At 37.7% G+C, this 25,142-nt stretch overlaps 4 protein-coding genes across 8 annotated transcripts in view; 3 read left to right on the forward strand and 1 right to left on the reverse strand.

Moving 5' to 3' along the window:
• The first annotated feature begins 1,951 nt into the window (after positions 1-1,951).
• LOC116730301 (protein tyrosine phosphatase domain-containing protein 1) lies at positions 1,952-5,473 on the forward strand. Its single transcript, XM_032579399.1, is given in 13 exon segments — positions 1,952-2,142; positions 2,233-2,313; positions 2,393-2,511; positions 2,744-2,881; positions 3,117-3,388; positions 3,485-3,787; positions 3,871-4,125; positions 4,205-4,321; positions 4,402-4,503; positions 4,596-4,673; positions 4,794-4,904; positions 4,984-5,058; positions 5,060-5,473. Coding segments are annotated over 13 exon segments (1,890 nt in total). The 3' UTR covers positions 5,108-5,473.
• Positions 5,474-5,589: 116 nt separating this feature from the next.
• cimap1b (ciliary microtubule associated protein 1B) lies at positions 5,590-8,127 on the forward strand. The gene is given in 8 exon segments (XM_032584263.1): positions 5,590-5,728; positions 6,652-6,776; positions 6,859-7,062; positions 7,315-7,416; positions 7,496-7,545; positions 7,548-7,619; positions 7,717-7,863; positions 7,941-8,127. Coding segments are annotated over 7 exon segments (780 nt in total). The 5' UTR covers positions 5,590-5,728; positions 6,652-6,664; the 3' UTR covers positions 8,034-8,127.
• A 578-nt stretch (positions 8,128-8,705) lies between these two features.
• On the forward strand, positions 8,706-12,797 carry rabl2 (RAB, member of RAS oncogene family-like 2). Its single transcript, XM_032584307.1, is given in 9 exon segments — positions 8,706-9,308; positions 9,387-9,416; positions 9,499-9,550; positions 9,552-9,579; positions 9,671-9,750; positions 10,358-10,469; positions 10,636-10,733; positions 11,325-11,408; positions 11,583-12,797. Coding segments are annotated over 9 exon segments (672 nt in total). The 5' UTR covers positions 8,706-9,201; the 3' UTR covers positions 11,664-12,797.
• A 905-nt stretch (positions 12,798-13,702) lies between these two features.
• Positions 13,703-25,142, reverse strand: part of shank3a (SH3 and multiple ankyrin repeat domains 3a) — a 148,126-nt gene continuing 136,686 nt past the window's right edge. For 2 of the 5 annotated variants that reach the window (XM_032584278.1, XM_032584271.1), the window contains one exon: positions 13,703-19,392. In XM_032584278.1, the coding sequence (XP_032440169.1) occupies positions 18,828-19,392 (565 nt within the window). In that variant the 3' untranslated portion in view covers positions 13,703-18,827. Of the gene's footprint in view, positions 19,393-20,748; positions 20,784-24,800; positions 24,848-25,142 lie in introns of all 5 variants that reach the window. The other 3 variants (XR_004342026.1, XM_032584286.1, XM_032584297.1) reach the window with 3 other exon arrangements.

Genomic DNA, 25,142 nt, shown 5'->3' on the forward strand with positions numbered 1-25,142 from the left:
TCCACATTTCATATGAGGAATAAGTACAACTTTAATCCATCAGGGTTCTGAATAGTATTGGGCATAACTATACATACGCTGTTGCTCAAAGTCCTGATTATGAGAGAATCAGGTCAATTTAAATAATTTCATAAGAAGATTGTTAAATTAGCTATGTACTATTTTAAAATATCTTATAATATAGTACTTGTGCTTACATTCGTATTTTCTAATATTTTAACACCTGGGTTGATTAGTTGTTCAATTAATCAGCTTGATACATTTCTCATACTTTATGAAGATTTGAAATGTGTCAACTAAAATGTATTTAGTATATGCTAGTTATACATTTTGGAGATCATCACATCAAAATACTTATTTCCAGTACAAATATGTTGCTTCTTAAAATAAAACATTGACACTTGGCTCCGCAGTGTCTTAAACTGTGATTCAAACATGGCTGTTACGGGGAACCAAGCAAAGATGGGGGAGGTGGAGCTTACAGCTTCACATCGTCATTACCAAGCGGCTCCTGTTGCTGGATGCTGGATGCTGTGTCTGGAGATAATCTTAATAAATTTAAGGTTTAAGAACGGTTCAAATGACTGCAGGGTTATAATCTGTGTCATAACCTCCCTCAGAAACTCTCACCGGCAAACAACAGATGAGCAACGTCTTTCACCTTCTTTTCAATTTTTTACTCCATTTAAATTTGTCCAGACTTCTTGCATTCAAACTTGGCTTGTGAGGCTATGGCTAATAATTTAATTTGTCAACATCACAAGCAAAGCAAATTCATGTATGGTACCATGGCTATTTGCAAGTAATTAGGTCATTTGGAGAGGTGAAGGAATAAGCGTTGTATAATTGGCTTGCTACGCTGCATGAATGTCTTTTCTAATGTAATTATGACAGCTAATCAGGCTTAGTGGAGCTGGCTCATCACTCGGTTCTGTTAGTGTGTGAGCAGAGAGGGTAAAGACAGAGGGGCACATGTGTGTCCAGAGCCTTTCTCTCCCTATTTCAAAGGTTTTAATGCTGGGGAATAAATTAAATGGGATTAACAGCTGTAGTGTTCATCGTAACAACTAAGGTAAGCCATCAAAGTAATTATTATATGAGCTGTCAGATCATTTTATATGTTTATTGGGTTTATTTTAGGATTTATACCCCTTGAACCTTTTCATGTTTTGTCAGATTAGAAGAGCAAATATCAAAGTATTTGATTAGGATTTTATGTGATAGGCCAACCCAACATGGCACATGACTGCAAAGTGAAATAAATCTAAATAGTGACTTGAATTTGTATTCACCCCGCTTGAGGAACAGCTTTTGCAGCTTCTAGCAGGTTGTAAACAAGGATTGTCCTGCATTCATCTCCATTCAGCTTTCCATTGGCTCTGATCAACTGATCCTGCTGAGATAAAGTATCATCACATTCTACAACCACTGTTTTATGATGGAGATGAAACTTTTAGGGTGAATTTATTGTTAGTTTTCTACCATACAATGCTATAAATATAGGTCCAAAAAATGTAATTTTGTTCTCTTCCTCTTAGAGCATCCCATATGTTTACTGGATCCCTTTAAATAGACTTAGGCAAAATTTAAATTGGACTTCCCATGGGTTTTCTGTCTTCTCCAACCACCTTTTGATTCGTAGCAGATGACCTCTTGTACTGAACCAGGTTCTGCTGGAGGTAGATGGAGATGTTAAAGGGGAGTCTTTCCTCTCCACTGTTGCTACATTCATGCTCAGTGCGAAGTAATTGCTGCAAATTAATGAATTGATGTAATCTACTGGGTTTTCTTAAACAGAAAACTTTTAAACCAAACTGAACTCGATGCACTGTTTGATAGGAACAATTGGAATGGATTGGACTGAAACTACTTTTCTTTTGTAAATTGCCGTGTAAATATGGCGTGCTGTAAATCAGTGCTCAAAATTCAGGGCTAGGTCTGTGTTTGCAGGATGATGCCAAGTTTGAGCCCACATGTACCAGTTCCAAGGCCGTCCTACTCTCAGGCCAGGGAGAACCTGGTGAGAGCCATCCCACCCAAGATTCTCTGTCTGCTGGCCTGTGGAGGAAAGGACTGTCGCTATGAGGGACCAGAATGCTGGAAATCAAACCAACAAGTCATTCGAGGCCTTTTCTCCTCCTGGTGAGAAGATGTGACTGCAGTCTCGAAGATTATGGTGTAGAATGTAAAATAAAGGATAGTTTGTTGGTTGTGAATCCCCAACTCTTCCAGGGTGACCGATGATATAATAGCAATGGCTCGTCCATCCAATCATCTCATCAAGAAGTACAACATCATAGAGCAATTTCAAAGGTAATCGCTTGACACATTTTTGTCTCAAAATCCATTAAGACACATACAAAACAACTCGACTGGCTGTCTTTGTTTCCAGGTTGAAGATCAGGTCGATCATCAACATGCAGCTCCCCGGGGAGCATGCTCACTGTGGGCCTCCTCTAGACCTTGAGAGTGGCTTCACTTACTCTCCACAGACCTTCATGGACAATAAAAGTGAGAAGCTAATAGACTTATTTTGAGGAATGCATTACATTAGTAGGAAAAAGCGAAAGCCTGCAGAGCTAGTTGTTATTGTGTTACACTGGGGAAAAGATATTATTAGACTTTATATGTTATTCTGAACTGCTTTTTTTCCCCACAGCAGCCAGGGATTAATTCAAATCAAATGACTCTTTATTAAACACGAGGCAGCCCTGCAATACTATTTTAATCTATTCATTTTCAGTTTACTTTTACAACTTTGGGATGCCAGACTTTGGTGTGTCGTCTCTTGTTGGAATCATCGATGGGGTGAAGGTTTTGGCCTTCGCTGTAAAGGAAGGACGTGTAGCTGTTCACTGTCACGCAGGCCTGGGCAGGACAGGTAAGATTAAATACTGCATTCAGTTTTCATGTTCAAAACATTCTCATACCTTTTTTTAAAATTATTTTTACCAGGATAATAAAATCCTAACATCAAATTAAGTTTTGTTGGTTTACTGTGACAAAATGGTCAAAAATTTAAGTGGTATTAATACTTTTGCAAGAAATTGCATAACACCATTTGATGCTCAGAGTTCTTGGGTGTTTGTTGCTGTTCTCTTCTTGCTGTCTAAAAGGTGTCCTGATAGCTTGTTACCTCATCTACACCCTGCGTATAAGCCCCAGTGAAGCGGTTCACTACGTGCGCATTAAAAGGCCTCGTTCTATCCAGACCCGGTCACAGATAAACCAGGTGTTTGACTTTGCTCGCCTGCTCGGCACGCAACTCACTCAGTATCCAGACCTCAGCCTGCGGCATGGGGCCCCTTTCACCCTCCAGCACTACTTAAACCGACAAGCTCTGCTGCTTCACGGCCAGGAGGCACGCAGACTCAGACACACTCCCAAGGTTGAGCCATGATACTACACTAATCTTTCTACAATCAAACATCGCTGCTCTGTGTCACAGTTAACCTGGATATCCTTTCTGACCCCATTTGATCAGGTGGTGTACCTCCTGTGTGTGCGGCTCTCCTGCCTGGCTCTTGGTCTGGCCTCTCCTCCAGAGGTCCATGCTGAACTGGAGAAGAGATCAGCTCTGAGGGTTCTGAGCAGGGCTGTGAGAGAGACTCTTGTGTCCAAGCAGTATTTGCCTTTGTTGAGCGAAGGCCGTAAAGGCTCGTGGGCCGGCTCAGGGTCAGTGTCCTCCTGGGACGAGCCTCTGGGGTTCTTAGAGAGAAAGCACGAGGTGTTGCTGGACAAACGTAGCTACAGTGAATCTGACGTTACTAAGATCATAGTATATGAGGTAAAACGCATTCACAATTGTAAATATTTTAATAGTTTTGAGCTGTTTAGGTGATACTCACTGTTATTCCTCCTCTCTTGAAGGACCAGGAACTGAGCTCATACTGCACCGCAGCTCTTGGAGATGAGAAGCACTGGTGCTTACAGGATCTCCTACATGCTGATCTCAGATCAGTTAGTCCAGTCTTTGGCACATTTTCATTTGGGCAACTATATCTCAGAAAGGAGTTCCACATGCTCAACACTGCAGTGACAAACATAAAAACAAGCAGCAGCTGCACAAAAATGCCAAAAAGCTCAACTGAAAAGGAAATCCTGAAATGCAGCTCCAGCCAGGAGGTACAGTATTTTTCCTTAAAGGAAAAGTGACATGTTTGTTCAAAATGCCAGCAAAAATTCTCTTCTCTCTCACATAAAGTTGTACAGAAATCTACAGACTCCTGGCCCGACCTTGATTGCCCGACAGGTAGCCAAAGCAATGGCAGATCTAGGTTGTCCAGGTGAGACCGCTCTACAGAGATCAGCTCTGCTACAGGTAAAAATAAGAATTCTCCATGTCTCTCATATAATTACATTACTTGTCTTTCACTGTATTAACTCCCATGTTTTCTGAAGGAGGAACTGAACAGCAGTGACTGTGGATGGGCCCTGCTTGTCACTGAGTCAGATCCTCAGGTCCTTTGTTGTCTCTTGTGGACCTGGTTGGAGAAGTTAAGAGTCAGTTTGTATCAAACAAAAAACTCGTTTTCCACACTGTGCATTTCTTTTTAGAACTCTAGTTTAAATTGATCTCTTTGTCTCTGATATAGGATCCTGTTCTGAGCAGTGAGGATGTAGAAAGGTTAAAAGTAGGAAACAACAGAAAGCCTCTCAGCATTCTAAAGAAGGCAAGTACCAAAACATTATATTTTCAGAAAAAAAAATTCTCATTTCATCATTTCAACATCATAAAAAATAACATTGGCTGTCTTTTTCAGTTAATCCCTAATTTTTTCCTATATTTACAGCCGCAGAAACATACAATCTATTGCCTGCTGAGTTGTGTGAGTACAGTGATCAGCCTGTGTCCACACAGAGAGGATGCCATCCTCCGACGGCTCATATGTACACTTACAAGGGTAAAACAACCTCAGAGTTAAAATGTTTACCTTAATATACATGCTTTAAAACTAACTGTATTTTTTTTTTACCCAACAGAGTCCTCAAGAGAAAATTGGAATCCTTGGTCCCTTGATGAAAGTACTCCAGGCCAGTTTGAGAGAAACTTTCAATACTGCACAGACAAATCAAGAGGGCCTGCAGTATCAATGCTACACCTTAAGGAGTTTAAATAAAAACAAACACAAGATAACTGAATGGACTTCAAAGATTTCCCTGAAATTATTTAGTTAAGTAATTGGATGAAAAACATTTCCATAAAACATATGAATAAAAATGTGATATCAGAACTTCGTAGCTCCTTCATTTCTATGTTGTCACTGTTACAGTCATGAATTAAACAAAAGCATAACTGACTAAATTAATGTGATCATATATACCAGCTTCTTGCATTAAACAACAAAACATTTCTGGCTGTTTAAGTCAAGTCAGTTAATATTTTCTTTAAATGGTAAACCTAAGTCAAAGCCAAATCCAAACAGTGCATTCACAGAGGCGGCTCATGCCTTGGTTCCAGCCTTTCATAACTAATAAATCATTTACAGAATCTGCATTTTGAATGTTTTTCTTTTCACATCCCTGAGTTCCTTTGCACTTCTAGAAAAAAGAACAAAAAAATCTTTAAACGCATATTGAGTGCGACTGCAAGAGTCCTTTCCATGACAATGTTGCCATAGCAGCAATGCCGAGCAATACACAATCTGTGTTTGGGTTCACTGGACCTGCTGAGGTTGAGGATAAAGTATGAAACACACACTCGCCACTGGACAGGGAAATTTATCAGGTAAAGTAATCCATCTGTTTATTAAATTTAGTACCTGGCAATAAAAGGTTGTATTCAATTTGTGCACTGTTGCTGTGGTGTTTGACTCTCTTTTTACGGAAGCTGTTCACAGTTTTTTTTTTTCTAGTCATTTCATTAGCGAATTTTCAGAATTCCCGCATTTGAACCTCATTATGTTGAAAATGGGGAATAAGAGACTTATGTTAATCTGTAGCAAAATTCACTGTACATTTATGTAATTCAATTACACTGTTTATTCCAGAGGGGAAAGTAAATGTTCTACTCATATCATCCAAATATAATTAAAGAGTCTTTGTGGTGAAGCTGTGGGCAGAAAGGATTTCCAGTAGCAATCAGTCTTGCAATGAATTTGAAGAAGACTCTGACTGAAGACTGTTGCTATATGACAGTGTTATGACTGTTATGACATGCTAACAGCTGAATATCCTGGCAGCAGAGACGATATTTCACAGTTTACATGAAATATAAACTGCAATGGTGCCATCCATTGCTGGTGCATTGCTGCTGATCCTCCTCATGTGCTTTTGAAGCTCCTGTTTAAATCTCTGCCAGGCCACATGGCCAGGAAGCCATGCAGAGAACTTTATGGATGGTATGCATGTTGTTACATCTGTTGTAAAACTAACACATTTCAGAAAAAGAACGTCATCCCAACAGCCAAGCAGTCTGATGGTCTAGTGCTGTTGTGCTTTTTCAGCTTTCTAGAAGGGTTTAGTCAAAGTCTAGACGTCAATAATCTTGACTTGTGATATAATTTGAAAACTGAACTTTGTGTTAACTGAATATGTATGTGGTTAATATTAAAAACAGGAGAAAATTATAGAGTGGCAAATACTTTGAGAGAAAATAAAGCAAATTTCTGACCGTTTGAATGTCTTTTTTATAACTCAAATGCTAATAAGTTTTCTCAAAGCAATGCCAAGTGATGAGCTTTGGGTTGGACCTTGGAAGCCTCACAGACCAAGGGGGCCTATAGCTGCTCTCTATGGGAGCCCAGGGCCCAAATATTCCCTTCCTGGGCTTATAGGTGGGAGCAAAATTGAATATTCTATCAGTACATATATTATTGATACATTTGAAGGTAACATGACTGCCTCTGGTCTGAAAAGGTGCTTCTCAGCATGATCCTACCAAATGTAAGGCGCCAATGTTCTCCTTTGGTGCTCGTCATGAGGAAGCGAATACAAACTGCTCTCCTGGTCCAAGATATCTGATCCCCTCCAACATGACCATGAAGGGCAGAAGTAAAATGCCTGCATTTTCTCTTCTCGGCCGACCGAAGCAGCTTCAAATGTCCCATGTGCCAGGACCAGGTCAGTGGAGCTGTTTTAGAAATGGATTTTGGAAATGCACACATGTACTGATGGAGATAATATACAACCAACTTACCTTTCAGTACATAGGTAAGTTGGTTGTATATTGCTATCAATATACAACTAATATTTATAGCAATATTGGTTGCTATCAATATTGATAGCAACCAACTTACCAACTTGAGAAAAAGACCCATTTTTTTTCTGAGAAAAAAAATGGGTCTTTTTCTCATTTTCCTTGGCGTCTTATAGGCCAATATTCCCCAGAACGTTCTGGAAAGATGACCATCCGTTCAGCTCCTGCTTATTCCCTGTATGGGAGGAGAAGAGATCGCATTAACACCTTATCGCCAGGTAGTATTTATGTTATGGTGTATAGAAGTAGTTTCACCTCAGAAGGCAGATAAAAAAATATCTCTTACTAATACTGCAGGTCCAGCCACCTACACTCTGCCCCCCATGCTGGGCTGTAAAACTTGCAGCTTGCACCTTCAGCACCCAACTATACACTTCAAGGCCGCGGTAAAACTGGAAGTTTCCACGAAGACTCTAACAAGGTTTACAAAGACTACATGGTCCCTAAAGAAGACCTAACAACCCCCACCAAAAAAACCTTGAAATACTGATTTTTCTGTCATGTGACTTTTCCTCCAGACTCCGTCTCCGGGCCCTGCTGCCTATAAAGTTGTGGACCCCTCTATATATAGGCAGAAACCTCCACAGTACAGTATAAAGGGACGCAACTTTGCTCCTGAGGAAAACACAAGAAAACCAGGCCCAGGAGCACACTATCCTGAGCATGTAAGAAACATCCTATTTTTATAAGAACAGGCTCCAGGTGTTATATTTGTTAAAAATATATATCTTTTTCATTCTAGGTCACCTTTACAAGAGCAAAAGCCCCCAGTTTCACCTTTGGACTCCGCCATTCACAATACATTGCGCCCCTCATTATAAACGTAGATGAATGAAGGAAGAAAGCTGGCTTTATACAAAAGAAAAAAAAAATCACAATTATTGAGATCATGTTTGATCATATTTGCCCTGTCCTGCTGTTCATACAAATGTCAAAAATTGGGTCATCTTTAATTTCTAGCTTTTATATTAAATTATCAGAAGGATTTTTTCTTCAAAATATTAACAAATTACATTTATTTTGGATGGATTTAAAATTTCAGTTTTAAAGATATTTAATAAGCAAAAGGAAATCATTAAATAATGCTTTGTGATTGTCTTTGAATCCTTCTTCTTTGGTTCTTGTTTTGTTCCAAAAACTCTACTGGATGTTTTTTTTTTACAATCTTGCCAGAAAAAAGTACAAGAAGTCTATACTAAGCATAGATTTTGGAGTGCATGGGCACTTCAAAAGCAGTATTCTAATACTGCTTATATATCTCACTTTGTCAGGTTTGTTACTATAAGCTTACAGTACTTGTAAATTGAATTAAAAGTCTTTAGGAATTTGAATTAAATTAATATAATTCTTTTTCTTCCTTTTTTGTTGTTCTGTTGATTATTTTTTCCCCAAATAAAACTGTGCTTAAGGCCCTAAAAAACACTGGGCTCTGTCTAAAAGTATATGTATGTATGAATGAATGAATGAATGAATGAATGAATGAATGAATGAATGAATGAATTTAGTGTGTTTGGATTTTCAGTCAGGCATTTGTAAGGACAGCTTAACAGAGATCAGTGGTCCTGTGTGCGTCCCTGTTGCATAGAAACGAAAATAGTCTGGGACGTCGTGCGTTCACCAAACAGTTTCACCTCAGAAATTGGACCAGAACCTATTCTGCGGTAAACAACACCCGTTTTAAGAAGCTCAGTCATTGTTTATTCTCTAGATTGTAATTAGCGGAGTTGTTACATCTTTAGCTGGGATGAACAATGAAACGTAGGGTCTGAAAACTCATTATCAGCCTGACCATGAAGCCAGTAACGGTAACCGTGCCCTCGTCAGTTTAGGTGTTCTAATATGGCAAAATAAACACTGTTGAAGCAGTTGAGTAATCGGCTAAAGAAGCTAGCTGGCTGCTGATGGGAGGCTAGCGGTTCTATATTAACTCTGACCGAGGAGATTCACCTGGTGGTTCTCAAGTCCTCTTTAACACGACACATTACTGAGGGACCAGGGCGGAAATGGCTGATCACATTGGCTGCATCCCTGAACTAGACCAAAAGAAATACGATGCACGCGAACAAGTGAAGATCATTTGCCTGGGAGACAGCGCTGTGGGTAAATCAAAGTGAGTCTCAGCTGGAATAACACATTAACCTTTTTTCCCCCTGGCTGTCTGAACATCGATTCTGTCTTTTCCTCGCAGGCTGATGGAGCGGTTTCTTATGGACGAGTTGTATCCTTAAGTTGCTTTGCGTGTTTTAAATGTAAATGTTTATGGTCGAGATTATTTGGGATCTTTAACACTCTTCGCGCAGTCGTCCACAGCAGCTGTCCACATATGCGTTGACTTTGTACAAACACACAGCGAAGCGTAGGAAACAAGACTGTTACAGTCGGTGAGTGTTTTTGCTCTTGTGACATTAGTTTTACCCAGATGAAAATCATCACACGCTGCATTTAAGAGTGGTTGCTGATTGTGATCCACAGATTTCTGGGACACAGCTGGTCAAGAGCGATTTCAGAGCATGCATCCTTCATACTATCACAAAGCTCATGCATGTATCATGGTAAGACACAGTTGCTTTTTTAAAACCATAGAAACAAAATCAATCGGTAAAAACATTTTTATTAGGTTGGTCTCCTATTAAACCTCATAATATTTGCTGTTTTGTTTTTAAGTCGTAATTTAATGTGAATTCAAGAGATTTGCATGTGCACAGAGCTCTGTTAACATCAGCCAACTGGTCAAAGTTACTTCGAATTTGTCCATTTCGACTTTTCTTGTTTTGTCCTCATTTGATTGTAATCATATTCCTCCTTCAAATTCATTCTGTACGACTGCAGCAAAATGTCTGAGATAAATGTGAGAACACTGCATAGACTCTAGGAACATTTTCTTAAACATAATACAGACAGAAGGGGTTGTAAAAAATGATCAAGGAAGACTGAAATGGTCAGATTTGTAATCAGAGATCTTCAGGGAACATTTCCAGATGAGTGTAAAAAAACACATTGTTAGGTGAATACTTTTCATTAAGATGTATATATTTTTTCATTTCCAACAATGTTTCTTGTGAAACTGCAGGATCGTTACTTCCACTGGATGGTTCACACTGTCTGGATACACGTTTTCACTTGTTTAACTGAAAGTTGTTTCATTGTTTTTCCTCTCAGGTTTTTGATGTTCAAAGGAAGATCACATACAAAAACTTAGCCAACTGGTATAAAGAGCTAAGAGAGTACAGACCTGAGATTCCCTGTTGTGTGGTAGCTAACAAAATCGATGGTAAGTCTGGATTGTGGCATTAAAGCTTACAATTATTATTCAGCTGCTACAATACATTAAAGCAGAATATGTGGTATTGCTTTTCCTTAATTGTAAAATAGGTTTTTCTTCTTGATTAGGAAAAGGATTATTAGATTAAAGTGACGTTTCTTTCTTCCATCTGCAGCCGACTTAAAGGTCACACAGAGAAGTTTTAGCTTTGCGAAGAAACAAGGGCTTCCATTTTACTTTGTCTCAGCGGCGGATGGAACCAATGTAGTAAAGGTTTGGCTTTGTTGTTTTCTTTTGCTCTTCTTCATTTTGTAGCAGTTTTACATTAATGGACAGAATAACAATATTCCATTTAGTCTATAATAATAGTACAAATAAGTCAAACTGTTACCAATCATTTCATAAGCTTTCTGCGTTACTTCATGGTTTGTGGATGGTCTTTAAACTAATTCAGTAAATCTAATTGTAGGCTCTAATATGTCTTAAATTAAACCAGAAAGAAATGTTGACATATCAATATCTACTCTTTATTCTCTTCATTACACAAGACATAATCTTGGCGTAAACTTGTTTTTATTTCAGTTTTGAACCGTACTGTGTGGCGCTAGGGGCTGATGTTTAGTAGGCTAGGTGTAAAATCCAACAAACCAGACCTAAATTTAAGCAATTCAAGTTTACAAAGTTATATTTAACTTGCTTGAGATATAAAGACAGTTAAATATAAAGCAAAGAAGTTAGTTATTTTGCCTAATTCATTTAGGTCTTACATTTAAGTCCTACATTTGTTTAACAAAGGTCTTAAATTTAACTTGGGTCTAAATTTGAACTTCTCAATGACTCTCCTGTCGTTAACTGTCCCATCAGATGTTCAGAGAGATGATCAACAGAGCAGTGGACTACAAACAAAACCCCAGTGACTTCATGGATGAAGTGTTGGAAGAATTAGAGGTATGGCTGTCCTACTCGGATACTTTTTCAGATTCCTAATAAAGACCTGGAAATTTCCATCAATATCCTTTTTAAATGTATTTTACATGAAGACATTTGCTAATCTAGTTGTAGGAATTAAGAGTGCAAAAAAAAAATATCAGATTAAATTTTTCTGTCACACTTCCTTCACAGAACTTTGACCTGGAAAAGAAAGAGGAGAACTCTGAGGCCGAGGAGGACGAGCTGAAAGCAGAGAGTCCAGAGTTGGCATGAAGGGTCTGAATCAACCGGCACATTATTTATTCTTGTCTAAGTTTTGAACATTTAACTTACTGGATTGAAAGTCTCTAGCTGGAAACTGGCATGTGATCAATTTCAATCACTGTTGTCCATCTGTCCAGTGCGAGGAACCAGGAAATGAACCCAAAGTAATAATTTGGTTCCGTCTAGCTTTTCAGCTTCTGTGTTTTAGCTCCTATGCTCACAATTTGAAACTCTTATTAGGGATAGTTACTTTAATAGAATGTTTTCTGGAGTGTGACAAAAACTGTACTCTGTGTAATAACAATGTGAAGCATGAAAAACTGACACAGCAAAGATAATGTGCAATTATAAAGTGTATTTCCTGCTGTTCTCAGTGTTTGTGTGTAGTGTTGTGTGGAGCGCCAGCAGGCTGCCTGCATCTGTTGGCTGCTTTACTTGCATTAATTTTATGATGTAATTTTTTTTTTTTCTAGCGCCTTGTAAATGAAAGCCTAATGTACCCTATAACCAACTGTGATCATGACCCTTTGCATCTTGCTGTGATGCCGCGTAATCAACTGAACATCAGCGTTTTATAAGAAACAGCTGCTACTCATACCCGAGTCTGTTACTGTGAAGATAAGCAACTTTAATAGGTATAAAGTTTTGAGATACAACTTTTGCCTTTTGTCAAGTTTTGTTTTGCATTTGTCCAAATTCTCTGACTTTTTCAAACTTTTTATGTGTAATTGGAACAGAAGCAAAATTATAGAAAAGCGACACGCATACAGGCGGCCGAATGCATGTAGTTCAGTGAAAAAGGTGTTTGGTCCCTCACAGATTTCAGATTTCTTCAGTTTCTTGGTATTTTTACAGTTTCAGATCAAACAGATTTTAGTGCCAGATAAAGGTAACCTCAGAAAACATAAATGTTTTCAAACTTTCATTTGACATTTTAAAGTAAAATCTTGACAACTGTGAGATGGACATTTTGCTTTCTTTAAGCTAACCAGAGGTTTTGGAGACATTTTTGCCTGCTCCCTTAATGTTGCATCATGAGCATTAGCTTTAATGATTAGAATGAGGTCCACATTGATGTAAATGTTATGATTTATTTCATGTCCAGTGAGTAATTTTGCTAAATTGGCAAATCCTGGAAAGGTCCACCACTGTGCAGTCGTCTCTATTTTCCAGAAAATGTGATTATTTTATAATTTACTAAGAAAGTAATGGATTTTTAACATGGACTAGTTTGCTTTGAAAAGGTTTTATTTTACCTTAAAATCAATCATAATTTGATTAGTATTTTGTCTGCTTATCTTGTGTGATGATATGAAACACTGAAGTATGACAAAAAAGGGAACAAATCTCCACTGGGGAAATACTTTTTAACAAAGCATAGATTAAAGGTTTCTAATCTAAGCTTTTACTACTTTACTTCAAGAATCTGCTGGCATAATTTTGGTTCAAACTTTAGCCATTGCTTTTGGCAGAACTGATGAAGTTCATTTAATTGGTTGGTTTCCTATTATAACCAGTTTTTAAGGTTTAGAAATGTTCAACTTTCCTGACGTCAGAGCATTAGAAAAACTTAATGTTGACTTTACTTGCAACTATGACCTTTGTCTAAATGTTAGTCAGTGTGTAAGTATGTACTTGGATTTAAAAAGGAAAATAAACACAATATAGACTTATCCATCTAATGTTAGTACTGGGGAAAAAAATATTTATTGTATGATTTTATGTAAAAAAAACAAAACAATATTTCAAACATCTTTAAAGCCCAGATATTAATATACTCATTGATATGAACATGTACATATCTGCAACTGAGTCAATATCACTAAATTATTTACATTAATAAAATTTTGTTTATAGATCTTCAGGTCTTTGAATGCCATTTATCTGTTATCCGTTTGGCCGTTTCCTGTCAGCTTCATTAACATTATCTGGCCATTTCTATAATGGTGATAATGTTGAAGATAAAACAGCATATTTAAGTGTTTTGTGAGCCAAAGACATCACTGACTCATTTCCACTAATGAGACACTAAAGCAGGAACAAAAATATGCCACCTCATGTTTTAATTATAAATTTATTACATAATATAACAAACATATATCTCTGAGGTGGAGATATCCAGGGCAACGTCTCAGATCTTGCCTCAGTCTTTACCATCGCCCCTTGATTTTTTCACATGGAGAAGACTTGGTAGCCTCTGGTTAGCTTGGGCTGTTAGCATAGGCTCTTATGTATCAGATAGTCATGTCCAGAGGAAGAGAAGTTGTAGATGAGTTGCCTGGTGATTAGAAGCCGAGAAGGGGATGCTCTCAAGTGAGACAAGGCTGAGGCGTTGCAGTGATACATCCACCGTTCTAAACTTCACAGTGCAAACAAGGAGAAAACCAACAATGAAAGAAATAAAACCTCTGATGATAAGATCACTGGTTCCAGTGTGTCGACGGGTACCAGGGAGTTTTTTTTTTGTTTTTTTTTAAGAAAAGACACATTGCTTCTCCTCAACTGTGTAGATTGTGCTTTGTTGATTAGGAAATATAGAGCCTACCTCTTAGCAGAACTTATTTGACCTAGTGATGTGTCAGTCTGTTACTTGCTGCTCATCTAAATGTCTTTATTTGTAGTAAACTTCCACAACAACCCAACTCAACCATTGCTCTAATCAAGCCAGCCTGTGTCTGAGATCAGACTATTTTCTGGGAACAATAACTGTTGTCATTCAAATCATGTAACTGTGTTGCTATGTCGCATAATTTAAAGACAAATGTCAAAGCAAGTAGAAATACACAGGCTGTATATATGTTTATACATACGTAAATCTATATGGAGACATCTTTATAGCCTGTGTCTTTATGAAGTAAGAAATAAAAGTGCATCTCAGTAAATTATTTTATTGAAAAGTTTGTTTTAAAAAGTTAGATGAAAAACTAAAACCCATTTATGTCGATTCATTACACACAGAGGGACATAATTCAAGTTTTTGTCTCTTAGCAATTTTGCTGATAATTCCTTACACCTAATAAACAAAATGTCACTTGAGAGCTATTAAAATAGATGCAACAGCTTGAGGTGAAGGCTGATTTAGAGACACATGTAATCTAGATGTTGATTGTTAAGGTTTTATCAAGTCTGACTGCTAGCGCATCCTTCTACCATGATATTAGTAACATTACATACTTCTGTCTGCTGTCAAACTTTATGGAGATGTTGATTTCATTCTCCAACAGGACATGGCTTCTATCCAAATCCTAATCCATAAGTACCAGCACTTGGTTTAATGACCATGATATCACTGTACTTGACCTAAATAACATGATCTATGAAGTTTCATCATGAGGAAGATGAGATCCAACAACAGGCTGAAGCCCTCTATTAACACAAACTACAGTCGGATCACCTCCGTACCACACAGCACTGATGCAGTGCTTCATGCAAAATCCAAAGTAAGCCCCAACCAGATATTGAATGCATATTTTGTGCACCAATCTAACATTTCTGCCTAAAAATACCTTCCTTGTTTTGATTTTATATAACATCTTTACTTTCAAAAAAACTAAATTGGGAATTTTTTTTTATCTATGAGCCGCAGTCGTAAAATGTAACCGAACTAAACATTTGAATTATGTCAACTTGTGTGTAATAAGGCTAGATAGAACATGAGTATCACTTTTTCAAAGGAATAACAGAAATGAATAAACCTTTCAATGATCTTATTTGAGATGCACATGTACTTCCACCTGCAGGAAAATACCAAAGGATCCAAAAAATGTCAGTTCTCAAGATTACCAGGAGATGGCACCATATTGTCGTAATACATAACAGCTTAAGAGTGCTGTAACTAAGATAGTCCTAAAGCAAAAGACAAATATACAGTTAAGTTACTTTTTGGCACATTTTTTTTTGTGTGTGTGTTGTTTGTTCCTCACTGGTTCATCGCATATAGCATATTCAAAACTCAGAATCTGAAAGTCTGAAAAAGGAAAAAGGAGAGCTGCCAGACAGAGTGCAGCGGAGTGGAAATGCCATTTGGGAAAGGCTGTACAGAATTAGTGACACTGCATAAGAAGCACCTACGCAGTTCCAAGGTGAGATCTTCTAGTCTTGACTCAGGAGTAGAAAATTTGACAGTGTTTTGCTTATCTCTCTCTCTCTGTCTGTCTGTCTCTCCCTCTTGGGCAGAACAGTCCACTTTTTGAAGACATAACTCTGAACAAAAACACAATACACAACGATGAGCTTCAGTGTTGAAGATGAATGCATGTGCATTTTTCTGTGTGTGTGTGTGGGTGTGTAGGGGTGTGTTTGTGTCTGTGTTGTTATGTAGCACAGCCACAGCCGGCAATCTCTGATGGTACAGTAAGGCTATAGTGGACTAACGCCAAAGATGTAAACCCCAACAATTAACCGCACTCTCACGGTCGCATGCATTCTCTGCATCTCACTCCCAAACAAATTACACAGACGTGAAAAAAAAACAAAAAACAAGCATTTGCACACATGCGCACTCATTCACACGCGCACGGTGAAGAGGAACAAGCACACAGAGAGATTCAGGGAATCCAGATGCACTCATGCGCTTGGACGATGGGTGGCTTTTATGTTAGCACCTTGTCACCTTGTTTTGTGCAAATCATCCCCTAGTTCATAGTTCAGAGTTCAAAAGTTCAAGAGTTCATAGAAAGAATAAAATCTGCTCACCTTTTCCACAGGTGGTTAACTATGCATATATGCCAAACATTCATATATAGATCTATATACTTTTCAAAAAATTTATAGGAAATCTATTATATATACATTGCTTGTGATTTTAAAAAAAGCAAATATTTGTAGTTTGTTCTTTTTTTTTTTTTTTTTACAAGTGTAAGTATGTTCAGAACGGGCAGGAGATTTAGTTTTTCTTCCCCACCACTCTAAAATTCAAATGAGTAAAATATGATGTTCCACACGCTACAAAATCTACCCACAGTGGCCGAAGATAACAAATCAGCAACAGAAGAAGAAAGAAAGGAGAACTTAACACTGCAGTTAAAAGGAAAATAAAGAGTGAGGTCACAGTGAGGCAGTGAGTGCTATTCCTACAGCTCCTATATAATGATTTTGTTCACCGCCTGCTTTTCAGAAAGGACAGGAGGGTGGGGGGAAGAAAGATGCACACAAGTTTTTGCCAAGTGAAAGTGCCTTGGCTGAATGCTTCTGATGAGCAGAGGTTTTTAGTGGTAACAGACATTTCCTGGCATTCTGTCAGAAAAGAAGACAGCTAGAATGCCAAAATGCTTGATTTTTTTTCCCTTTGTAGCATGAATAAAACTCACTGGTTTTCACTGCCAGCTGAAGCTGCTCATGAGTACAATTGCAGATTTGTATTGTTAAAAGAAAATTCAGCTTTTTTTCTCTCTGTTTTACAACCTGGGTTTATTTTTAATAGTTCTGGCTGATAATATTTCACTCGGTAAGAGTGGTATACCTAAAAAGAAAGCAGCTGCACATTCAGGTTGTCAAATACTGAATTTTCTTTAAGACCTTTTACTGTCTTTCCCATCCCCACTGCTGAAGAAACGATACACCTGTTTGATAAAGATTTATGTTGTTAGGAGGTGTGTGTGTGTGATTTCACTGGATATAAATCTTCATAATCTTAAAAGAACTGTGGCAGCTGTGTTGGGTTTTGAGGACTGAAAAACCTCTGACTTTTCCACCTGCAAGGGACTTTTCTGTTAACTTTTCAAAGTTAAAACTTGGAGATTTCAACTTCTGAGAATCAAACTGAATCAATTTTTTGTATGGTTATCTTACCAATAGAATTTTATTCTAGCCCATGCCTTTGTTGAATATTGTGTTTTGCTTTATAAATCAATTGTTTCAATTGGAGAAAATTAGTTTTAAGTTGAGTTTTTTTTTTTCCTTTTATTTGGCTCATTAGTCCCCTCTGACAAAAATCTGAGACTGAAGCAGTGGGGATGGGTTTCAGCTGGGGTCTTAGCCTCACATTACGGGATGCCCTTTAGAGTGACGGAAGACCATAAACAAAATAAAAACGTACAACAACATAATGCAACTCGTCATGCTATGCCTCAACAAAGGTGATCACACAGAAATTTCTGTATGTATGATAAAAAAATTAATTTTTCTGTATTTATATCTTGTTTTCTTTCAAATATATATATATATTTATATGTATATATATAACTGGTAGAAATGAGTAAACTATTGGTGGATTAGATTTAAAGACCTCTTTCTGTCTTCTATACTAAAACCAAAAACAGCTGCGAATTCATTTAATACATCTTTTCTTTGCAATATTGTCTTTTCATCTGAAAGCTATACTTAGATACATATATATTATATTATGCCATATAATAGTAATATATATAATATTCCCTTTGGAAAATCAGAAAATTAATTATGAAAAAAGCCACGAGTGTTGGTTAAACATTCTCCAAATATTATAGATTGCACAGTCTTGGTACCAAGGCAGAGGGGGGTTTTCCTCCTGCGGAGCTCCACCTCTGGGCTTAAAAGTCTTCAGTTTAAAAACGATAGCAGGTACTCAGAAGACACACCTTTTCAGAGCTGCTATTTCCATAGCACTGTGTTCGTCAAGAGTTGATTTCAGTAGAAATATTTTTGAAAGGCAACTGAGTTTTCTGTTTGGAACGAGAATCCTTCCTCCTCCTCTCTTACTCAAACTGCCGAAGGCCTTCAGAGGCCTAATACGAGAGGGGAGAGAGGTAGAGAGGGTGCAGTGAGAAAGTGTGGGTGTCATTAAGGAAACAACGTAACTTTTCAGAAACCAAATGATCTAATTGGAGCTCCCGTGATTCTTCTTAGCAAAAAAAACAAAACAAGCAAACAAACAAAAAGATCAGATATCCTTTTTGGGATGTCTAGTCTGATTAGCTCTAGGCAAGAAGGTGGAGCCATAAAGTGAGTAGGGGGTAAGAAAAAAAAATGGATGAATGTATATTGTATGAGTATTGCCTCTGCCTCTTTAGTGCATTGCCAGGTGTGGGGTATTAATGCAGAACAGAAAGTGTCACTAGGAACCACAGGTGAACATTTTAATACTGAACATAAAAGCAGCTGGAGTAACAGAGGAGCGTGTTCAGTGGATCCCTTATTTTCATCTAATTCAGACTCTGTGTCTTTCTTTCCTGTTGCTCTTTTTCAGGGCAAGGGTCAGCTCTCCAGCAGCAGTTTCAGTGCTCGCTCAATGTTCATACGGTGTCCGACCCGTGTCACTCCCAGCTCTGCAAAGTCATCCTTGGTTAGAGCCGGGAGGTGAGAGCCTTCGATCTCGTGTTCCTGAAACCCTGCTCTGTGCTCTCCCAAGTTGATGCTCTCAAGCCAGTCTCCAACATCGTACTTGTTCCACAGGTGGAGGGGTTTTTGGTGAAAGGGTCGAAGGGCTAAAAGTGGTGAGCCTAATCCAGGGGAATGGGAAGGTGATGGAGAGCGAGAGCGAGAACGTGCGCTGGAGCTCCTCATCACAAAGCGCACCTCTTTAGGCTCCTGGGGTAAGCTGAGACTAGAGGACTTGAGGATGGTTTGCGGCGGTGTAGTTGGTGAGGTTGGCAGGCCGAAGCCTGAGAATCGTCCAAGGGGGTCACCCCGATCAGGTGAGCCTGAGCCGGGGCTGGGCGCGCGTCTGGTGACGGGGTAGCGGCTGCCGGGGCGGATGGTGTATGTGGTTCCATAGCTTCTCTGGGAAAGGGTGTGGAGCTCGCCTAGGCTGCTAAAAAGTCTGGTGGAGACACAGAGTTTTAAAATCGTCAATAACAAACAGTAAAAGATAACATTGAAGAAAGAGACCAAGCTTTTTGGTTTACAGTGCCTGTCAAAAGTATTCATTCCCCACTTTTACATATTTGTTACATTAATAACCACAAAGTTCAGCATATTTCATTGGAATTTTATGTCACAGAGTTGTGCTGCACAATATGTCACAAACTTATTTTATTGAAATATCACTGTACACAGTTTGCATATAATGGAGAACTGCCTGGACCACAATAAGGGTACCATATATTCAGGTACTCTGGGGTCCAGATCTGCTATGAAACCAAAGCACAAAGACATTAACACTTTTTATTTAGTTTTCTTTTTTGCTAGCCATTTTATTCATTCACAACATTCACCATTATTAATGCATGTCATATGTTTTTTTTTTTTTATATTGTGCAGGTCTATGACAGGCTAACACAAAGTAACACATATGTAAGAAGTGTAGGGAAAAAGAAAACATAATTTTATTTTTTAACAAATAAAAATGTGAAGTGTGGTATGCATCTTTATTGGGTCCTCTTTAATCTAGTACCCCTACAAAAACTGTGGTGCAACCAATGCTCTCTGAAGTCGCCTAATTAGCAAAGTTTGGCTATGGGTTATTAATTTTAGCATAAACAAAGCTGTTCTGTGAATGCCGACTGAGAGCTATAATATCAAACAAATGCAGGCAGGTTTACAAGAAAAATCTGAAAAGCACTAACCTAACATTGTTTAACAACAATGTTTGCATTGTTGTTAAACAACAAATTATAATGTGTAAAGACTTCTATGTATTTAAAATGTACAAAGCTGTCTTCTCATTTTATTAAAAGATAAGGCTTATTTATGCTGAACCTGAAGCTCAGGCCTGATAAGATGACCATCCAACCCAGTCTTACCATATGGAGCCTTTCGAAGGAGTTTAAAAAACATCTTATGCTTCTTCAGCAGACACAGTATCTGGAGCCCAACAAGAAGTACTCAACAAAGATACCTCAACACTGTTTAAAGAACAATAAAACCAAAGACTGAGATTTATCTACAACTAGTCTAATGGAGGGAAAGATGATTAGAAAGAGGGATGGAAGAAAGTGCAAAGCTAAAACTAAGAAAGATTGTCTTGGTGGAAGCAGGCAGAAGCAAGAAGGATATATCTAAATATCATTCATGCATTTTATCCAGACTTTATCCCTCTACTCTATTTGTTTGGAGCTTTACTATGAGTGACTTTCGAACAACAAAAATGTAATGGAGCAAAGGATGCTCAGGCTGGAAAAAAAATGATCAGATTACAGGGAGCCAACGGGCTGGGATGAGCTTCATGCGCACTTACACAGTTGTCCTGCCCTCCTGGGCGCACAGTCAGTTCTAGACCAATCAGATCAGAGCAGCAGGGCGGGGCATGCAAGGTGAGCAGAGAGAGAGCAATGGGAGAGAATGTTAGCATCACTCCATGAGACGCAGCCTGCTAACCAGACCCAATATATGCTTTAGCTAACTCTGCTGCCTTCAAGGTCCTGTGTGTGTGTGGGTATGTTCTGATTCTGGGTTTAGATGGATTTGCAAATGTGAGTGTGCTTGATTACAGCAGCAGAGTAAGTTTCAGCACAACAAAGTCTGACCAGTGGGCCATATGAGAGAGAAATGAGCACACTGTTCACATGTAAAACACTGTACAAAAAACAAAAAACGAAACAAGCAAACAAACTAAAAAACAAACACAAATGAATAAATAAACTGAAGGCACATGTGGACTGGAAACAGTCACGGACTTTGTGACTGTTTCCACATAAAATGGAAACTAAAATTCAACATTTGTATATGGTGCTCTGTGGGGATGTGTGCTCATTATTATGTTATGTTGAAGAAATAAAATTATTTTCAGCTTAAACATGATTATGTAAAACCTACAAGGTGAACCAGTAAGACAGTCAGGGACCATGGCTATTCTCAACACAAACACTGAAAAACAAAACAAAGCTATGTAGTATACACAAACAGCTCAAAAAAGAAAACCAAACACCACAAATGAAACAAAATTAGAACAAATTTCTATCATATACAGGGTTTGGGAAACAGTAAAGACAGAATGGAGCATTGTGGTGTGTGGAGGGTGTGAGATGGAGTAGCATTACAATTAGAAGTGCTGGGAGGCCAATGATACATGAGAAGTCCTCCAGCAGGTGAAAAGGATTAAATGTAAATGCAGAGTGACAGAGAAAGAGGGATAATGGTGTGTATGATCATTTTTATCACAGCCAAAGGCAATTAACTGTCAGAATGGAAATGGTGGGAGGGTGAGAGGAATCTGAACTGGATGTTGCATGAAGTGCTGTGTTTGAAGTCGTGGCCTTTTTCACAATCCACAAAATTCAAGAACTCATTTTTATACTTTTAAACTATTCCCTACTCAATATTTTTACTAGCCAGAACAATATGCAAGTCACTTTGACCATCAATACAATCTGCTAGCTAGGAACCTTGGTTAACAACAATAACAAAATTCTGACCCCACAAAAAAACAAAACATAACATCCAGAGTATCTACTGTAAGTAGACTGACAAAATGAACCCAGTTCTAAGGACTCCCGTCTCAAAGCCTAAAGGATGCAAAAAAACCAGTGCCGTGATACCAGTGCAATGGCTGATATCACCATACCCACAGGTGTCAATATACCTTCCAATAACAGCTACCGGTGCCTCTCAATTAGTTAGAATATCATCAAAAAGTTAATTCTGTTCAGTAATCCACATTGAAAAGTGAAATGCCTCCGTTATATCGATTTACTACCCACAGTGATATATTTCAAATACTTACTGTATGTCTTTTCATTTTGATGGCAATGGCTTACAGCTAATGAACTCAAGTTCAGTTCCTCAGAAAATCTGAATATCGCATTAAACCAATAATAAGGATTTTAGTACAGAAATGTACTAAAATACTGAGTAGTATTTCTGTGTACTCTACAGTGTATGCATTTAGTGCTTGGCCAGACCTGAATACTGCATCTATGCAATGTACCATGGAGGCAAATAACTTGCGGTACTGCTGAGGCGTTAGGAAATCCCAAGTTGTGTGTTGTGTTGAACATTGTTGCGTCTAGTGTCTCTCATCTTTCTCTCAACAATCCTTGATAGATTCACCATGTGGTCTAGGTCAGGTAAGTCTGATGGTTAATCAAGCTCAGTGATGCCACAGTCACTGAAGAAAGTATTAGCCAATTAGCCAACTTTATCATCTCTTTAAAACTTGTCAGAAGATAACCTAATATTATTAGTAAAGCACTTGGTAAAACACAATAGGTCAACACCAATAGATGACATAGCTCAACAGACTGCAGAATGTTTATACAAGACCTCAAGGGACTTGAGTTGATGATGCATTTCTCCATTCTTCTTTGCCTCCAGACTTTAGGACCTGGATTTCCAAATAAAATGCTAACTTTGCCTTAATTGGAAAAGAAGACCTTGGATGACAGTCTAGCAACAGTCAAGTTCTGTTTCATGTTAAAGACACTTCTGCATGTATCACAGCTGCAGTCCATGTCTTGAGGACTTCTTTATGTGGTGGCATTTAAATCACCAGTAACAGTCCATGCCAATTTTTTAATGGGTTTGCTTTACAGTCTTCTCAAGGCTGCAACTATCCCTATTGTTAGTGCACATTTTCTAAAACATGCATTCCTTCCACATAGCATAACTTTACATTATTAAGCTTGAGAGTTAAGGTCTTGAATAACAATCCTTTTATGGTCTACACTCTTTGTGGAGGGTATCAACGACAATTGAACAATGGTCAAGTCAGCAGTCCTACCAAGAATTTTGCTGGATAAAATAAAAGTAGGTAAATGTAAAATAGTTGTTTCACTTGGTGTAACTTAAAATTATCAAAATAAATTTAACAAGTATACAATATAATGAATCTGAATAATATATGAGTTTAATTTTTTAAATTGAATTACTGAAATGAACTTTTTTATGACATTCTACTTCATTGAAATGGAAATGTACTTTGATAGCACAGTACATTATGAAGCAGTGGATTTTTATGTTGTGATTAATCAGTGTACAGTAGGGATCCATCCATCCATCCTACTCGCTTAACAGTGCAGGCATGTGGAGGGTTGTCTATCTACAGTGGTCATTGGACAAGGCAAGGCAACTTTATTTATATAGCTTTATTTATATAGCTTTATTTATATAGCACCTTTCAGGACAAGAGGTGGGGTAACTCTGAAACCAAACTATTTCTGTAGACACGTAACTAAAACTCTAAGAAACAAGCTAAAAATATATATTTCCACATGCACAACATTACATAGAAATTTAAGTATGACATCAACACTAAACTGTATAATCAGTGTGAAAGAGCCACACTAATTATACAGTTTTAGCAATATAAATTTTTAAAAAAGTACCCCAAAGTGAAAGGTATATTCTTGATTATGAACTTAGTTTGTATTTGCTACTAATGTGAACACTAAAATTTCTTGTGACATTTTTAAATTGTTCCTTGAAACAATATGAGTTTTCAACAAGATGGGGAAAAAAATATATATATTCACATAATGCAATTTTTTCCAGCAAAAGCAAACCTCTCATAGAGGAAAAATAGATATCCACCATTTATTTGACAGTTATGTAAAATGACCTTTGACAATGTTAGGATTTTGCCTTTTGCTTGGGTGAGTAACAGGGGTTGGTAACTCCATAGATAAGAAAAGAAGATAACTAACACACCATTATATTTAAGTCCTGTTCAAATACTTCTTAAAAATGCATCCCCAAATCTTTGAAGTCATCACTTTATGTATCATGAAGGTGGTAATGATAAGGGGAAAAACTGTATTTTCAGTTTTTATCAAGTTTTGTATTGTGATGTCTGCAAAGGGTAGTGGATAGAGGGATGTATTGTGTAACATTTGAACAAAGACTTAGGTAAACGCAGGAAGGGTAGATACTAGCGGGTCATAGGTTAGAAATAAAACATAGCAGTGTGTAAGTAAGAGCATGCCTTGAATCATGTTACATTGTTTGCACTAGTAGTTATTTTACTTTACATACACATTTGTATGTGAGTAATCTATACCCACAGAAAAATGTTACTACACTAGCTTATTGACTACTACAAAATTTTATAAAAAGGTCAAAGATTATAACTGTCACAACTACAGTATTTGACAAATTACTGCTTTTAAACTACTTATTTCTAAAACAAAAAATTCATAACAATCATAACACCTGTGTTGTAAAACTTTTATGCAAACAAGGTAACAATGTTTTAAGGGAAACAGATAAAGAAAGTTGCTAAAAAGTTTTCTAGATGTTATTGTGCTTAGTTTATAGGGTAATTGTGTAAGGTATATTAAAAAAAAATTGGTTTACCCTAGAGTCTATAACTTTAAGGTCTAGTTTCCTCGGTGTCCCCACATCTGCAGAAATATAGAGGATTTACATTGCACTTTTAGGTATGTAGTAGAAAAAACACCCACAGAAAACAGACTAAACCATCACTGTGCCTCAGATGTCACAGATAACCTTCTAGCAGCTTTGTGAAACTTATGTTCTGTGCCAATATATGAAGCTAAAACCAACTATATGGCATAAGGACAGGAATTTGCTTGAGACTTCTAATCTAGAAATGAACAAAGAAATCCGTTGATGACCAGAGTTATACGGTTTTCAGCGTGATTGGCTTTGAACAATAACAGGTCTATACAAAATCTA

The sequence above is a fragment of the Xiphophorus hellerii genome, chromosome 2 (genome assembly GCF_003331165.1).
Source record: "Xiphophorus hellerii strain 12219 chromosome 2, Xiphophorus_hellerii-4.1, whole genome shotgun sequence".
NCBI lineage: Eukaryota > Metazoa > Chordata > Actinopteri > Cyprinodontiformes > Poeciliidae > Xiphophorus > Xiphophorus hellerii.